This window comes from Humulus lupulus, chromosome 3 (assembly GCF_963169125.1).
Source record: "Humulus lupulus chromosome 3, drHumLupu1.1, whole genome shotgun sequence".
Lineage (NCBI taxonomy): Eukaryota > Viridiplantae > Streptophyta > Magnoliopsida > Rosales > Cannabaceae > Humulus > Humulus lupulus.
The window spans coordinates 120,020,046-120,039,312 of NC_084795.1; the positions used below are offsets into that span (position 1 = coordinate 120,020,046).

The 19,267-nt window shown below is 35.8% G+C and overlaps 2 protein-coding genes across 2 annotated transcripts; one reads left to right on the forward strand and one right to left on the reverse strand.

Annotated features, from left to right (window-relative positions):
- The first annotated feature begins 12,565 nt into the window (after positions 1–12,565).
- Positions 12,566–16,659, forward strand: LOC133823086 (probable serine/threonine-protein kinase PBL3). Its single transcript, XM_062255678.1, has 6 exons — positions 12,566–12,925; positions 14,295–14,641; positions 14,725–14,860; positions 15,298–15,434; positions 15,521–15,644; positions 15,973–16,659. Exons 1-6 carry the CDS (start codon positions 12,862–12,864, stop codon positions 16,425–16,427), a joined length of 1,263 nt encoding a protein of 420 aa, XP_062111662.1. The 5' UTR covers positions 12,566–12,861; the 3' UTR covers positions 16,428–16,659.
- A 238-nt stretch (positions 16,660–16,897) lies between these two features.
- On the reverse strand, positions 16,898–19,153 carry LOC133824985 (probable serine/threonine-protein kinase PBL11). Its single transcript, XM_062257992.1, has 6 exons — positions 19,081–19,153; positions 18,225–18,568; positions 17,937–18,072; positions 17,698–17,834; positions 17,404–17,527; positions 16,898–17,310 (listed from the first exon to the last, which is right to left on the reverse strand). Exons 1-6 carry the CDS (start codon positions 19,151–19,153, stop codon positions 16,898–16,900), a joined length of 1,227 nt encoding a protein of 408 aa, XP_062113976.1.
- Between the last annotated feature and the right edge of the window lie 114 nt (positions 19,154–19,267).

A 19,267-nucleotide genomic window follows, 5' to 3' on the forward strand; every position in this document is an offset into this window, starting at 1 on the left:
GGACCTATCGACCCATAAGATCCAAACAAGAGATTGTTCTGAGGACTATGTCGCCAAACTCTTTGATCATGTTCGATCCTGGTTCTTGAGGAACCTATCGACCCACACGATCAACAAGAGAGACAGGTTCGATGACCTTGTCGCCAAATTAATGGATCATGTTCGATCTCAGTTCTTGAGGAGCCTATCGACCCATAAGATCCAAATGAGAGACTGGTCCAAGGACCTTGCCGCCAACTATTTGATCATGTTCGATCCTGGTTCTTGAGGAACCTATCGACCCATACGATCAACAAAGGAGATAGGTCCTAAGACCTTGTCGCCAAATTAATGGATCATGTTCGACCTTGGTTCTTGAGGAGCCTATCAACCCATAAGATCCAAATGAGAGACTGGTCCAAGGACCTTGTCGCCAACTTATTTGATCATGTTCGATCCTGGTTCTTGAGGAACCTATCGGCCCATACGATAAAAAAAACAAGAGACTGGTCCGAGGATCTTGCCATTATCGGTTCATAATTGAATCTGGTCCTTGAGGGACCAATCGATAATTTGATCTAAGACCCGTTACAGGCTCGATTAGCCCATCTAGACCCGGTTGGTCCAACTTAGACACTTCTATCTACAATCATTATAATGAGTACACGAGAGATTACGTAGATCGTGATCGACACTTACTACACAATCTGCATCTGTGTATATGTATCATTACTACTGAGTATGAAACCATCACCCGACTACCAATGAGGGACAAGCATTTGCTGCTTGCATCATTGGGTGAAAAAGATAGTACTATGTGTCTAATGCTCGAAGTAAGGCATGGTCAAGTAGCAAATGATCAAGGCTTTTAAACCCATGATCTCTTGGGGGCATATAGTACATATCGATCATGGTATACACGAGCAATGAGGCCATGACCTTAAGTACTAAGCAAGCTCAGGTTTTTCTAGGACATTTGTTCAACATATGTTCCGAAAGTCCAAAAAACAAAAACAAAAAAGGCATTGGTAGGGAGATTCCTTACCATGTCCCTTATGGGGTGGTCGACTAGTCCATCAACCCTATAGGGTGGTCGGCCTATCACCCATGGGGTGGTCGACCTAACTGTTTTGTTCATGGTACTTGGTGAAGTATCATACTACTCACATTTTCATGGTTGTTAGCATGAAAAACGTGAAGGAGTAAGGTTAGTATGGCACGTAAAATATATGTGTTCAAAGTATACTAATACCTAAACCAATGAGGGTTGTGAGTTGATATACTTAGTAAGCATTGGAAATAAAAAAATTTCAATCAATACGTTGAGTACTCATAACAAAAAAGCATAAAGGCATAAAATGCCATATGTAAAAACTGTCAAGTACAAGGTGCCCCGCCAATGGCATGAGAGGAAAGACAGAATAAATGACCAAGAAGACTAACTAGGGTGAGGAGTATCATCTTAAAGACTACCCTGAGCCTCAGTAGCCTCACGAGCCAGACACTTCCTAAGCTCCTTCACTCGCGTCTTCTCGAGAAGGAAATCCAAGTTCAGATCTTTGTTGGACTTGTAGATCAAGTAGAAGCAAGAGAAAGCTGTCTCTAAATACTCCTCTCGAGCCTTGTCCCGAGAAGCTTTGACCTCTTGCTCCTTCTCGACAAGAGAATCCTTCCGCAATTGGTCCATGTTAGCAATCAACTTCTCTTTCTCAGCTTCAGGCTGTTGGAGCTGATCGTCAAGTTCCCCCTCAATCTGGGTTATCCTGAGAGTCAACTCAGTCACTTCCTTCTGTTTGAGCTCCACGGTACTGCGGAGGGTGTTGATATCTTCATCCTTTGAGGCAATGTCAGCATCCCTAGAGCCAAGAATGTGCCTAAGATCCATTACCTCTTGGCGGACAGCTTCAAGCTCAGAACGAAGGTTGGAGAGCATAGAAGTACACTCTACAGACCTATCACGGGCATGAGAGGCCAGCATCAATGCCTGCAAAGAACATACAAGTGTTAGATAAACAAAACACAAGCTAAATAGACGAGAAGAGAACTGTAAAGGACTCACACTTTGAATGTCTAAGAGTGACTTCATGAGAATGGTGTTCAGGTCCTCATTCTTGATCCCATTAAAGGTTGTTGTTGTTTGCTCTAGATGCGATGCTCGGTCCATGAGGGTGCTTAAGTTTCGTATAGCAGACTGGTGTGGCTCAGATAAAGGAGCAGGCGCAGAACAAGAAGCACCTGCATCAGTGAAAATGGGAGGAACTGGTGTAGACAAAGATGGCTCTACCTCTGCGAAAGGGCTAGACGCCAAAAGAATTGGACTAGACGCAAAAGGAGTCAGAGGAGACACCTCAAGAGGAACCTCCATGACCGACTTAGCCTCAACCCTAGCCCTTTTTGCCGCTTGAATAGAAGGACTGGCCTCGGTGGGAGTCAACCTCTGCTGGGTATGGACAAAACCAAACATGTCTGAGCCTGCAAAAGAAGATCAAATGTTAGAAGGATATTAAGTACAAAAGAATCATAAAATAAAGGTGATAAAGTGTCGAACCTTCTGAATGTGATTCGAGTTCAAACGTAGCCTCATCAAAGTCGTCCGAAGCAAGCGATGAATACGCAGCAGATGCACCCACCCCATCACCCTCATGTCCGACTAGCACCGACGAAGAGGGTACCTCCTCAACATGAATGGGTCCTGGGGAGTCTATGGCTATCACGGGCTCAGAACCATTGTCATCCAGAACATCTGATATGGTAGGAGGAAATAGCCCCACCTTCCTAAGGTTCTCGAGAGTAACGAGGGTCTTGACATTCTTCTCCTCAGGGGTCATGGCAATCAGTACCTTGGCTCTAACTGTCATATCCTGGGTCAGGAGTGGTCTATAAAAGGGCCCAAGGTGCTTAAACTTGGAGTAGTTGGCCTCTGTGTCCTTAGTAAAGAAATAGTTGTCAGAATATCTAAATGCCTTGCTATTTCCAGAGATATCTTCCAAGAAGGTGTTGGTACCCTCGCTCATATAATAGTGGAAGTGGAAATACCCCGAGTTGCGCTGAGAAGGGTTTGTCTTTAGGTCAAACAGATAGTGGATCTCGTGAGGCACTAGAGCAGCCCATTTTCTATGGTGATAGATAATGTACAATGCAGATAAGGTCAAGATCACATTAGGAGCCAGTTGAGAAGGACTAATACCAAAATAGTCTGCTATACTTCGGAAGTACAGATGAAGAGGAAGTAGAGCCCCAGACCTAATGGCAGAACATGTCCAAGTGCACATACCCAGAGGAGGGTCCTCAGCTCTGTCATCTGGACTAGGGATAGTGGTGGACACACCGGAGAGGTCAAAGGTCTTCCTCAAGTTCTTTACCTTCTCTTCAGTCATGTCAGAGGGCGCTCCCTTGAACCAAACAACCTCATAATCAGTAGGGCGAGGCTTCTCAACCAGTTTCCATATGATCTCACTAGCGAAGGTGGCCCCAAAATCTGATAAATGGAACTCCTTTTGTCGTCTCTTCTTCTGCTGCTCAGTTGGCGAGACTGTCTTGCTCTTGGAAGGAGGGCGAACCACCTTAGGATGGAATCTGTGAATGGGACGCTCCTGAGGATGAGTAGTATAGCGACGAGAGCCCTCAGTATAATCTTGTCGAGAAGAAGATTGATGGGGAACTCGAATAGTATCTCGGTGTGAAGGGCATTGCAATGGTTCTCGCTGACTTGACCTATCCCGCTGAAAAGAATGACTCCGCTGAGGTGTGCCTTGGGTGCCTTGGGAGCAGCGAGGCATACTGTTCTGAGAATTAATCTGAGAAGAGCCCAGCGAGGAGCCCTGAGTTATATGCCTGACAATCTGAGGATCATCTTCAGAGGGTTGCTGAGTTGTCTGTTTCACTCTCGCCATTAGACCATACCTCTTTAAGAAATCTTCCTCATTGAATAAGTATAAAGCGGAACGAGGGAGAATCATTTAAAACCTTTCCAAGAACTCTTGGGGAGTACGCTCACTTATTGACTTGTCTGATGAAGAGGAGCTGGACATCTACAACAGAAGAAAAATAAAGATTAAAGTTAGTAAATGAGCATAATGAAGCCAACAGCTGGGGGCATGTTCATGAACTAAAGAGTAAAAATGAAGAAATCAGGAGCAAGATTCTATATAGAGGGTCGGCCCAGTGAGCCTAAGCATTGGCCGATCACCCCAAGGAAGTAAGCTTCAGAAAAGTGCTAATTTTTATAGTACAAGGAAGACCCCCAAGGAAACCAGCAGAGGTGAAAAATTTTATTTTAGGATCCCAGGTGGTCGGCTTATGTTTGGGCCGACCACCCTGAATCCCTAAAAATCGCCTAGGCAAGAGGTACTCGGCCCATGAGCCCCTAAGGTGGTCGGCCTAACCCTAATTCTAGGCCTGGAAATCGCCTAAGGGAAGGAAAGGGAGTACTCAGCCTATGAAGCTCTATGGGTGGTCAGTCTAGCCCTAATTCTAGGTCTGGAAATCGCCTAAAGGAGGGAAAGGAAGTGATTAGCCCACCAAGCTCTTAGGTGGTTGGCCCAACCCAGTTCCTATACCTAAAATTCGCACAAGGAGAAGTAGGAGGCACTCGGCCCATGATTGGGTGCCAAGGAGGTGCTCAGCCCAAACTTGGGCCTATCCCTGGAAATCGCAGGCACTAGGTTTGGAGTCCCAGAAACCGCCAGGACTATTGAGTGGTCGACCTAGGGTCTTACATCCCTGGAAATCGTATAGTCTGGGGTTTATAACCCTGGAAATCGCCTAGACTAAGGAATTTTACAGTGAAATCTTGATTCAAGTAGGTCAATTATTTTTTATCAGGATACAACAAAGCAAGAAGATTCAGACAAAAATTCCTTAAAAATGCGAAGTGTTTCTTATGAATCTAAGCACATTTAAATTAAATGATGTAAGGATTAGAAGAAAGTACTTACCAAAAATCTGAGTTTGAGAAGGAACTGGAGAAATCAGGCTTGGATTTTACTTAGAAGTGGCGCATAGAGCAAAATGAGAAGAGAGGATCTACTTATAGATATTTTTAGGAGTTCAAACTTCCTTGAAAAATATATGATATGGTTAAAATTTAAATTCCTAGAAAAATATCTATATTTTTAGGAATTTAAAATTCCTTGAAAAATATTTATATTTCTAGGAAATCAAATTCCTTGAAAAATATCTATATTTTTAGGAATATAAAATTCCTTGAAAAATATTTATATTTTTATGAAATCACATTCCTTGAAAAACTATCTTATATTTTTAGGAATTAAATTCCTTGAAAAATATATTATATTTTTAGGACTTTAAAACTTCTTTAAAAATATGTTATAATTTTAGGATCTCAAATTTCCTTGAAAAATCTAATTATTTTTAGGAATTACTAATTGTCCTTGAAAAATTCATACCGAGCAAAGTATCGATAGTAAAAAAAAAAGTATTATGTAATGTCACGAGGGACTTGACTATGTAAGTACTGCTACGGTATGTTTCTCGGGCCTGGATCAAGTTTACTGTAATGTTGAGTACATTACAATAACTTAGGGGGCAAATGTTATCCCTAAAAAATACGAGGATGACGTGGTGAATGAGAATGTGACACGTGACATCACAAATCAGGAAAAAATGACAAACTATTGAGAAAAGACCGACGGGCAAAAAAGATAGGTCCAAGACCTAGGGAAGTCGACCAAGCCTAAAATCTCTAGGGGTGGTCGGCCTAAGAAGGCCCAAGGGCCTAGGAGTAGTCGACCTGACCCCTACCTCGGGGGTGGTCAGCCCCAGCATGCACAAGGACCCCTAGGGGTGGTCGGCCTAACCCCAACCCCTAGGGTGGTCGGCCCCAGTATGCCCAAGGACCCCTAGGGGTGGTCGGCGTGACCTCAACCCCTAGGGTGGTCGGCCTAAGCAGGCCCAAGAGCCACCTAGGTGGTCGGCCCACCCTATTTTTCATGGGGTGGTCGGCCTAAACCCCCAAGTACACTTCACTGAGAAATAACCACTCTCGTTCAAACTGATATCAATATGCCTAGCACCCTGAAGATCAATAGGCCGAGCACCTAGAGGATCAATTGGTCCCCAACCCAGAAGGTCACAGGTCCAGTACCCAAGCTTTGGTCGTCGGGCCTAGCACCTAAGTCTCATATACCAATAGAGACTTAACATTTTCCCAGAAGTTTCAATCATGCATTATCTACCACGATCTAAAGAAACAACGAGAAGACCCACGATCTCATGATCATGGGAAGGTGGACATGTCTCTCCATTACATGATAATCGTGTACAAAATCACAATCCCAGTACTACTGGTCATGTAAAAGCCCCTGGGTACTATAAATAAAGGACCCATGGCTTCATTTACAGGGACTTTTTTGACTCTTTGCTGGATCACTTTTTCTGGAATTTTGGAGATCTAAAGAACATTTGGGGAGAAATTCTGGGCAAGTGAGAACGAGTGAATACTTTGGTTCAATAGTGTAATTGTCAAGTGACTCAATACTAAAAGCTAAGTGGATTAGGTTATTACTGTTCATTAGAACAGGGCTGAACCATAATAAAATTTCTGTGTGTTTACTTAAGATAATCGTACTCTATCGTTTATTCAATTTATTTCGTTCAAAAGGTGACGTATACTGTACATATGACCGTTGGCCAATTTCCTAGGTCAACAGAATGTGTTAAAAAAAAAATTCTTCAATGTTTGGTTGTGCATAGAATAACTCTCAAAATTGCTTCCTAATAGTAAAAGTAGCAAAAACTTTCTCACAAAAATTTTGTTGTCATGAATTTCAGAAAAATTTAACTCAAAATTTCAAAATGGTAATCAAATTAGTTTCAACGCATGAATATGCTCACTGCCCCCAACTTAAATGAGACATTGTCCTCAATGTCTAACATTATGCACATGTCAAGGGTAAAATTGTAAAATGACATCAACCCAAGCAAAACAAAACAACAAACACACAAAAGTAAAACACAAAAAGTAAACACACAAAACAGAAAGGAAAGATAAAACCTGATTAGTCTTTAGTAGACAGAATCATCACTCTCAAGCAAGTCTACCAACTACATATTGGCGTACTATCCGATATAAAAAATGAATTTTCTTTTATCCTGCGTCTCAAAAATAGAAGTGTTAACCATATTTTCAGGAAAAAGAAAATGTTCAGCTTCAAAATCGTGGAGGAATTAATGTGATTTTGAGAAATATTTTATGATTTCCTCCACGACTTTGTCTACCACATCAATATGATAGCATTTGATTTCATTCAGAGTGCTTGAAAGAATTTCAGCACGAGAAAGAGTTTCACTCCAATTGGTAATGGCATCATCCTCAACAAGTTTATCAAAAATGGGAGTATAGGATGGAGGCATTGTGTCATCTTATGATGGGAATGGACTTAAATTATGTGAGAGAACAACGTCAGTCCATTCCAAAAATTGAGCCTTAAGTTCTCTAAGTTCCTCCATAAATTGTGTATTAAACTCTCTTTGTGCCTCCATAAATGTGTGTAAAGTGTCATCTAAGGAAGTCCTATCAATCCAGACACTATATGGAGGTTCATGGGGGAAGTTAGGAAAATTTTGCTCAAAATTCATGTCAGGTGGTGCATGGTAGTTGTACTCAGAGTTCCAACTAAAATCTACGGGGTTATTCCAGCTAGAATTATGATTCCTATGGTCGACTCTTTCAGGGTCACAATAATGTTCATCATATCTACCTCGAGAGCCTTGTAACTTTCTCTATCAAACTTAGTTTCTAAGACATCAAGTTCGCGGTACTCTCTTACACTAAGTTTGTATGCACCCCTAAAACGGCTAGTACCCTCAGTAGCACTAGAATTATGATTGTTTTCGAATGGAGAATAATAAATTTGAAAATAAAGCTCGAAACATTTCTTTTCTTCTTCATTCATTTTTAATAATTTTTTAGATGAACAAAAATCAACAATATAACATAAATTAAAAAATAATACTGAGACAAACTAAAATAAAATAAGTGACTAAAAAAGAAAGATGAATGATATTCTCAAGAAATCTTTTCTGATGCGGAAGATCAGATAAAACCGCAACCTCAGAGCATACTTCGAGTTTCAAATTTTTTTTTTTTGTATTTTTTTTAAAGAAAAAAAAAGAGATAGGATTACTTACCTCTTTACCTTTTTAAATGAAAACCTTTACTTACTATCACCTCCTGACAACGGTGCCAAAATTTGATTAACGTCCAAAATGTGCATCCACTAAGCAGTGGTTGTAGTATAGATGGGTGGTCGATTCCACAAGGAGGTAAAGAAACAAAGAGATAAATAAAATAGTTAGAAGGTAAGTAATATAAGAACAGTGAAAAGAAACTATTTTTGTGGATTTGTTTGTTCGATGGATTACAAATAAAAGACGATAAATAATAAAAAGGCTTGGTGAGGCATCGGGGTTCCACAATATATTTTGGTCACCTATTTACTTTGATAATTTGCAAATGTATTTGAGCAATAAAATTCCATACTTGAAGTACATGCACATGTTATTATTATGAGAAACTCAGAATCGACATAATACCGTTGACAATATGCAGTAAAAAACTACTCACAAAATAACAAATTAATATCTCATGCTAATACTATTGTTATGAGAAATCTAGAAGTGACGCTATACCATCTTGGCGATAATGCAGTAAAAAACTACTCACTAAATAATAAAATTAATATAAATTATTTTAGTAAAATTACATAGAATTTTTTTGAGTGAATCTATATAGAATTAATAATAAATATTAATTGTATAAATAATGGTAGAAATAATAAAACTCAAATATTTGAACATTAAAACACTTTTATAAATTCAAAATAAAAATATTACAAAATACAAAGTTTCACCTTTATCATCACCAAAAGAAAACTCTAGCCTAAGTGAAAAGTCATTCTCACATTTTCTATTAAAAATATGAGAAGACTAGGTTTAGAGATAAAATGAAGAAGATGGAATAGAGAGAAAATATGATAGGGAGAGGAGTGTGTATAAAATATGTGTTTTACAAATGAAAACTACATCATATTTATAGGTGTAGAATACAAATAAACTATGGTGGAAATGACATGTGGCAAGCTACCATTGATTGAGAGGGAAGCATATAAATTGCTAATTTTTGTTGAAAAAAGACACTTCTATTAGTTGAAAATGAAGTACATGGATTGCCAATGTTTGTTGGAATGAGTTATAATTGACATCTCTTATTGATGAAGAAGAAATTGCATGAATTAGTGACATGACATCTTCATGAATTGGATTGAGCTTTTGCAATTTGGGCTTGAATTATTCAAAATGTCAACTTTCTTCTTTTTCTTCCACTTTTACTTCATTTTCTTTTTGCTTTATTTTATTCAACCAAAATTGTATCGTTTTCCTACAAAATGAAAACAAATTAAATATTTTCATTTATAAAATATATCACATTAATTCTATGAAAATATTAATTAAAAATTAATTTATTTTGACAATTAAAATCAATAAATGAGCATTTTTGACCCTTAATCAAAATGTATTTAGTAAACAGTCAGAAAACAACTTAATGAAGAATTTATGCAGAAGTTGTACCTAAAAATAAAGCTGACACAACCGAGATTTTAACTTTTTCTAAAAACTGCTTTTTGAAAAAATTATACTATAAATGTATTTTTTCATCTAAATATATCTATTTATTTATTATATATTAACCCAAATATTAATATTTAAAATAAATTAATATCATAATAACATAAACAATATTTGAATCTTAAATATTTTTATTTTATTCTAAAAATATTTTATATTTATTAGATAATTTTACACATTTTTTATTTTAGTAATTTTATATTAACAATCTACATTAACATAAATATTTTTTTAAATGTTTAACATAGAAATTATTATACATTATAATATTATTTTTGCATCTCATAGTATTTTTAATTTATAATTTATCAAACATATATTAATTTCATGCTTTAGCAAAAAAAAAAAAAAAAAAAAAATTAAAAAACATAATAAGTGAGATTTTGCATGATTTAATTTTTACATATTTGTGATTATATCATGACTAGATTATTATACTATGATCATTATAATTAGAATTTTAGCTAAAGTGACTAGTTATAATATATATATACAATTATATGTGTGTATTATATAAGATAATATTTTTGTTGATATCACTTTTTTAGTATCTTCTTAAAAATATATTTAAATAAATACAATGTTAATATTGAAATTTATTTAGTATGTGTGAATTTATTTTAATAAAATAAAAAAAATATAACATTTGTTTTGATCTTTTAATATTTAACAACACCTCAATCATATAGTTTATCAAATGCTTTGCTACAACTTTTCTAATTCACAACACTTTAATATTTATAATTTACCAAATACTAATTTTTTCCCATAACACAGCTAAAATTGTTTTTCTCCACAATATAACTATAACTATTTTTCCCCACAGCACAGATTTGTGGCTAATCATGCAAATCCGCTTATTAATTGGATTTTTTAAGGGTGGCTAATAGATTATAGACTACTCGATGATAGTTTTATAATTTATAATTGGTTGGTTGAAACCAAAGAAAAATTGTTCTAATATTATTTGTCAATATATTATTATTATTTTCTTCCTTTACCTTTTCTATTAACTATTCACAAAATTAACCAAAACTCGGATAAGTCTCCATCTCTAGAACGTGTTAATGAATATCTAGGGGACTTTACAATAATATACAACTATAACAAAATAACTACAAATTTGTTATAAGAAAAATAATATACTAAAATTGACTATAATATTATTAAATATAACAAATTTTATATTCACGACAAATATCTCCCATAACTAATTCATATCCTCATTCATTATTAATAACATATTCCAAAACATTTAACACTCATTAAAACAATTATTAAATATAATAAAATATTCCTTATTAATCGTTTTAAAGTGGAAATACGTTATCACATTATAAAATATATCATGTAATTATATATTATAGTATGATATTATGTAGTTTTTTATTGCATACTATACACAATAACAAGTTATTTAAGAGATTCCAATTAGTTCCAAATTGACACCAATGGATATCATACAAATATTGTATGCCAACTCATAACAAATTATTTTGGATACCAATTAGTACCGAATGGCATAAGATACCAATAAATATCATATTGTATACTAGCTGATCATAACAAGTTATTTTTGGATACCAACTAGTATATATACCAAAGTGCATAATAATTAATACACAATTACATATGATACCAATAAGTATCAGATTGCATATTAGCTCATAATAAGTTATTTTGGATACCAATTAGTACCAAATTACATATGATATCAACAAATATCCGATTGTATATACTAGCTTGTATAAGATATCTCCAATAAGTAGTTAAATATGGTAGCATATATTATTCCATAAGATACTAAATAGTAAATGTTTTATAAGATATACAAACAAACAGATTCTATAGGATACTAAATAGTATTATTTTATTAATTATCTAGTAGTATACTACAACACAAAGTAAATGGAGAAATACAATAATAGTGATTATAAAGTAACTATTATTTTGATACTATTTAGTGGTTTATGTGATTTTTTTAGGAGCTAAACTAATAAATGATAACAAAATAAAATATAAAATACCAAATAGTATCCAAATAAATCAATTCTTAGTATTGAAGTAAACATGGAACATTGTTCATTCAAAATAAAAATTTACTACTTATAAATTGTTTAAAAAAACATAAAACTCAAAAATTAGAGATTGAAAACTCAGTCGTAAAAAGCAAAGAAAATAAGGAAAAAATTGATTTAGTCATAATTAGCAAAACAATTAATTAAGGAAATGTAATAAATTAATATTTCCAATTGGGTATATTATACACATAATTATTGAATTAATAAATTAGTTTATATTAAAAAAGTAGTGGTATACTAAATAAGTAAATAAAATTTGAATATTTGTTATTTAAGTTAATAAATATTATAATATAGGTATATTAAAATATTAATAATAAATTATTAATTATTTATAATATAAAGTGGGTGAGTGTAATCTTCCTATCAAATGCTATGTTAACTTTTGCCCGGCCCAACGAATGCTTTACAACCTGAAAAAACATTACTATTTAACAAAGTTAAATTGACTTATCACCTCATATTAAAATAAAAACGTGGTCAATGCAACTACGCCTAATATACATATATATATATACTTTTTTTTTTTTTTACAGAAACGCTTATGTTATAAAAACTAATTATTTACATTTGAAAAAGTCAAACAAGATAATGATAGTCCCATTCTTATTACTTGGGTTTATCTAGTGTGAATGTATTGGATATTTTTTGGTGGAAATGATGCTGAGAACAATTATATATTTATTTAGTCAAGAAAAATTATCATGTGACTAAGGGTATTTAGGACAATATGCATACCGAATCCAAGGGATGGTGCACACGTCATCGTGATCATATGGCCACGCGTTTTGTCGTATAGGCCCAAAGGAGAGAGAGAGACTTAAGAAGACTTTTTCTCATTACGTGTTTGTTCTTGGTTTCCTCCTCAGCTAAGTTAGCTACTTCTCCTTCCAGCTTCTTTCATTCCACGGCGGCCAAATCCTTCAAATCAATTCTTCTTCATTAGTTTCTTGGAAGCTGTCTCCCAAACCAAATTCAAATACGCAAGATATAGATATGGTTTTTGATTTTTGTTGCCATTTTTGATTACTTTGTATTGTTGGGTTTCTCTTTTCTTGCTTGAGTTTAGTAATTCTCTTGGAAATGACCTGTTAATTTCGGAGCAACAGAGGAGATTGATAAATTTTGGAGCAGGATTTTCTTGGAGTACCTGATGGGTAATTGTTTTGGTTCTTCTGCAAAAGTAGATACAGCTCTGAGCTCCCACGTTACTTCTGGTAACTGTTTGATTTTTACATATTTCTCTCTCTCAATACATCCTTCTAACTGATTTTTTTTGTTAAGGAGCTGGTTGTGGGTTTTGATTGGTTTATTGAGTTGGTTCGGCAACTATTTTTCTTCCGAAAGTGGATTAAAATAGTGAGAACCTCATGCTCTCTCGTTTTGAGATCGGTTTACTTTCTCGGTATTTGCCATTTTGTTTACTTGCGGTTATATTATGAACCTCATTAGTATGTTATGGTAGGTTTACGCGAAGTTTCTCATCCCGATTTTCCTAGTCTGGTCATTGAAGATCAGTAAGAATTTATTTTTTCCAATTTGAGTTAGGTTATATATATATATATATTCCTATTTATAGAGATGAGAGTTTCAAAGGGTGTTCGGGTGTTCTTTTACATCTTGAAAACCTTGCCGGTTTTTAGTAGTTATTAAATGATTGAGAACTTATTTAAAAGGGTTTGTTTCATTCAATTCCTCGTTATTTTTCTTCCTTTAAGTGGATGGACTGTACGGATATGTAAAAGACGGAGCGTTGTAAATAAGCCTTGCTATTGTGGAATAAACTAGGGCTTATAAACCTACGGACGTCGGTTTTTGCCAAGGAGGTTTCAGCGGTTCTCGGTTCAGTAGGTTTAGCTTTTTTTTTGTGTTTGGGCAGTAACTTTGAGCGGTTTATTCCGTTTCTTTTTTGGATTTTTTGCACAGCCCTAGAATAAACATTTCTCCTATATTTTAAAACTATTATAGCTTTTAAGTTTAAGCTTAATCTCATTCTGTTTGAAGAGATTGTGATATTTCTTGCAATTGATTTTGAGTTTAGAATTGTGACTGTAAGTGTTCAGCTTTCTTTTTAGATCTTTTTGAAACTTTTAGTCTCAATTTGATTCTTTCAGTAGCAGGCGTGGCCTACGCCCCTGTGTTGAAGCGGATTGATTCATGGTCTCGTGTAGAGGTGTATAAAGTGATATTGTGTGGTCCTTGAGAATGAGATCACACATGATAAGCATATTATGGTACTAGAAAGAGTGCGGGGTCAAAGTTGCTTATTTTTTAAGCATTTTATCATCCAGGGCGGCATGGAATTTCTTTTATTGTTAAAATATTCCTGATACATTGTATTTAGTTCTGTTGAGAGTGACCCCAAAATATGTATGATAACGATGACGGAGCAGTTTTTTAACAAAGCAAAATTTTTATTCAATAAAGTTCGTGATTAAATAACTAAGGCTTGTAGAAAATATAACACTTATGGTTGCTTTCAATGGGGTGTGGTTTTTTATTAGTTGACTCTTAAGTTTTCTTAGAAGCAGGGCCATTTTTCGTGTAAATTTAATTCTTTCTGACTCAACATTTTCTTATTGTCAGGATCAGGAGTTTCAAAGAATTCAAGCAGAACTAGTCGTTCTTCAGTTGCTTCCACGCTCACCATTCCTTCATTTAGTGAAAAAAGCAACTGTTCAAGTCTTCCTACACCACGAACTGAAGGTGAAATATTATCATCTTCAAATCTGAATCCTTTCTCATTCAATGAGCTGAAAAATGCGACGAGAAATTTCCGTCCCGACAGTCTTCTTGGAGAAGGAGGATTTGGTTTTGTTTTCAAAGGATGGATTGACGAACACACATATACTGCTGTAAAACCTGGTTCAGGGATAGTGGTTGCTGTAAAGAAGCTAAAACCTGAAGGATTTCAGGGTCACAAAGAGTGGTTGGTAAGTTTCTTCTCAATTTTCTTGGAGTGAGTTCTTCTGCGATTTTATGCCTTAGTTATTCACTGATGGCTACTCAATTTCAGACGGAAGTAAATTATCTAGGTCAGTTGCATCATCCAAATCTGGTCAAGCTTATAGGATACTGCTTAGAGGGTGAGAATCGGCTTTTGGTCTATGAGTTCATGCCAAAAGGAAGCTTGGAGAATCATCTATTTAGAAGTAAGTGGTGCTCTGAAATTAACTTTTTTTTTTTGAAAAATTAAATTAAAAATCTATATTTAGCTTACTTCCTGAACGTTAGTTCTTCTGCATTTTAATTTCTAAAAAAAAGAAATGCTAGCAACACTATTTTCCACTTTCTTTTATAACTCTAATTTTACTGAATCCACATGTCCGTGAGACAAGAGTGTAAAAGAGAATGAAAATAGCCTTGCTAGCACACGTCTTGCTAAAGTAGACTGCATGGAAATACAGTGTTGAGCTGTCTCTACAGCCAATCACATACTTACGTCACTGGCTAAAATATGACTTTGATGAGTTTCTAGAGTTGTTGCCTTTTGAAACTATGTAATCTGTATTTGTTGGACTTAGAAATGTCTTTGGTGTGGCTTTGTGAACTTTGTTTCTGATACTGGTTCCTATGTAATGGTTCACAGGAGGGCCACAGCCACTTTCATGGGCAATAAGGATGAAAGTAGCTATTGGTGCTGCCAGAGGGCTTAGTTTTCTCCATGAAGCCAAATCACAAGTCATATATCGAGATTTTAAAGCATCCAATATTTTATTAGACGCTGTATGTTAAAATAAAATGTAAAATTTGTCACTTGAGTAAAATGATTACGGTTTGCATTTCTGTCTAAGATACACATTGTGATGCAGGACTTCAATGCAAAACTTTCCGATTTTGGTTTGGCCAAGGCAGGTCCGACTGGTGACAGGACTCATGTGTCAACTCAGGTTATGGGAACTCATGGCTATGCTGCTCCTGAATATGTTGCTACAGGTTTGTTTGATTTCAATGTTAATTAATGTGTAGTCTTACCCTGCTATCCACAGTTATTAGTCCTCAGTATCTGTTATTGGGGAAACTTGATCTTACATTAAAGTAGACTATTATTTGACATTGCATCCCTGTGTGGGGTAAAAAAAACCTTTTACGGCAAGTGACGATTCAGAGAATAACAGTTTTCTATGAAATTAAAGTGTATTTTTCTTTTACTCTGGTTATTGATCCTTTTAATTTATAGTGAACTTATAAATTAAAAGTGGTTAAGTTATAGTGAATTTATTAAGAAAGGTGGTCCTCTTACTCTGGTTTTGCTAATGAACAGGTCGTCTCACAGCTAAGAGTGATGTTTATAGTTTTGGGGTCGTACTATTGGAACTACTATCTGGACGACGTGCTGTCGATAAATCAAAAATAGGTATTGAGCAGAATCTGGTAGACTGGGCAAAGCCATACTTGGGTGACAGAAGAAAGTTGTTTCGGATCATGGACACCAAATTGGAGGGCCAATATCCTCAGAAAGGTGCATATACAGCTGCTACGCTTGCCATGCAGTGCCTACTTAATGAAGCTAAACTCAGGCCTAAAATGGCAGATGTATTAGCAACACTGGAACAGCTTGAAGGCCCTAAAAATTCAGCTTCTCTTCCCCAACCAGAGCAGCACCCAGTTTCCATGTCTCCCCGGAAGTCTCCAATGCGTCAACATCGTTCTCCTCTAAATCCACCACCCATTGCATCCCCATTGCGATCCATCCAACAATCTCCTCGGGTGCATTAGCTGAGCACTCAAATTTGTTAATTTCTTCTGCTACCATTTTGCTCCCATAGAATGGAGTACGGGGCATGTCATTCATGTGACACAATTTTGAAGTATGCTGGAACAGGTTACTGTCCAGTTTTTTTTTTTCATGATATGGAGCTCCTAAATCATGGCTGTCCTCTTGTTTATTATATTGGTGTGAATAATTCAGCTTAATTCCCAAATATATTTATACATTTTTTTTTCCTTTGATTGAGTTGTATACACATATTTATCCTTCATGCAGTACTCATGACAAGTTGTGTTGCATTGTTTCATATAGTAGTGAAATCATTTCAAGTAGATGGTTAATATTTCAGAAAGCATTTGCTCATTAGTATTACTCAAATTACACAACGACCTTGTTATCATTGTTACATGTTAGATATCAGGTTTTTTGCCAAAGGCACGTGCAGGTCTTATCAGGACACCCATAACAACAAACTCAGCTATATGCATCCAGATTTTCCAGACGACCTTTTGGAAGAGGGAAGAGGCCAGGCAGAAAATCTCGCAACCATGAAGTTCTGACGAGTACTGGTTCCAACTTCGTTGTGTTGCAATTGCTCTAAACCAGCCACCACTTCCGTCATGGTTGGTCTGCTTTCGGGATTTTGGCTGAGGCATTGGTAGGCAAGTTCTGCGAATATTCGTGCTTCTTCCATGGGGATGTTCTTTCCAAGCTGCTTGTCAATGACGGTATGCAGTTCGGGCTTGGTGTTCCTGCAGAGGAGGAACTTTGTTCTCTCAATAAGATCTTCTTGAATCCCCTTTGAATATCTCTTGTCCGCACATGAACCAGACAAAATTTCCATGAGTACCACTCCGAAGCTGTATACATCAGCCTTTATCGTCAAATGCCCTGTAACCATTTAAAATAGAAAGTTCTTTTTTTCAAAATGTCTCTCATTTCTACAAATCCTGGGGAGTGGTGAAGGTTGGTGTTGATCCCTACCTCTATAGAAGTACTCTGGAGCCAAATAGCCTCTGCTGCCAATAACCTTTGTGCTAAGGTGATCATTTTCATCTTCGGGTCCATATTTAGCAAGGCCGAAATCTGAAATCTTGGCATGGAAGTGCTGCCAATGTTGCCAAGATATTGCAGTGCATTAGAATGAGATGTCTCAAAAACAATCAAACAAAGGAAAATTGAATATCAACACATTTGTGATTAATCACATATTTAAAATCATAAAATAGTTTCTACCAAGTTCCATTCCCATGAAACAACCAAAAACAGGGAACTTACAGAGTCTAGAAGAACATTGGAAGCTTTGATGTCCCTATGAATGATAGGCTTTCCATGAGTGTGAAGGTAGGCTAAGCCACTGGCTGCCCCTATTGCTATTTGGACTCTCCTGCGCCAGCTTAACTCTTTCCGGTTTTCTGTCAATGAGAAAAAAGGAGGACCCAATTAGCTGTGAGTAGAAAGGTGACTACAATACCATTTTTCTAAGTTGACCTTTAAATTGAAAATGGCGCACTTACCTCTGAGAAGAAAGGTGTCTAGACTGCCTTTAGTCATGTACTCGTATACCAAAATTCTATGGTTACCTTCATTGCAACATCCAATTAGCTGTACTACATGTGGATGATTTAATATGCCCAAAATATCTACTTCTGTCTGCAGTCAAACACAATTTAAAGTTTTTTTTTTCTTCAAAATCTGCAATTATAAAAAATTTGACATGGGAATAGTATTTTTTATCTTGTCACGATTAATAGTCAAAGAAAAAAGTGGAAACAAAGAGAAATATGTATATTTTAAAAATCCACCTTCCAAGCTTCGGGGCCTTGTGAACGACGGTTAATAAGCCTTTTTACAGCGACTGGTTTACCCTCATTTGGTTTGGCATGGTTCATGGTGCGATGAGTGAGGTACCCCTTATGAACATCACCAAAACCCCCTTCACCTAATAAATTCTTTTTGCTAAAATTTTGAGTTGCCTTTTTTAGTATACTATAGTAAATACAGGGGACTTTGTAGCTAATATTATCATGAGCTACATTAGACCTCACGTCTTCCTTTTTCACCTCAATATCAACAATATTCTTCTTTTTCACTTTTTCTATTGAACTTGGTCTCTTCCCAGATCTTTTATATTGTTCTCTCCCCTTTGCTGTATTGTATTTAATATCATAAAAATATGTAACAAAAAATAAAATAAAATAAAATAAAAATAATGTTTTACCCACTTACCTATGTTGGTGTTTGAAGAAACAAATGAACTATTCTTTGGTCGACGTGATGGCCTGTGTTTTTCATCTCCAGTACTTCCATGTAATTTATTATGCTTGGCTGCTGTTTTCTCGTTAAATTAAGAAGAATTTTATAGAGTTGTTATATGTAAGAGCTAAAAATAATAGTAGTAGCGCCAAGTGCAGGATATGAAACCAGGTGTCATACGTACCCATTCTTGGGCTAATTGATGAAGAAATCTTAATTGAGGAGACTTTAATATTAGTTCCATTTAAAGTTCTAACTTCACGATTTATGCTGGGCTGAAAAACTCTTGGTTTGTTGAGCCCTTGTATTATACGAAATCAATCACAGATTAAAGTAGGAAATATTTTGAAGTTAAAACAGTTATCTAATTAAGCATGTCAGTAGTAGTACTATAGGCATCCAGACCTGAAGGAAGCTCAACAACGAGGACTGGTTGGTCTGGCTCTCGAAATTGTTTTTTAGCACAGCAATTTCCCATGACCCCAGTTGATCGAAATTGGACCCAAAAATGAATGACTTATAATATTTGCGAAGATTATTGAGAAGATCTAGTACTTGATGATGATCATGAGGTGTCAATATTATTGCTATA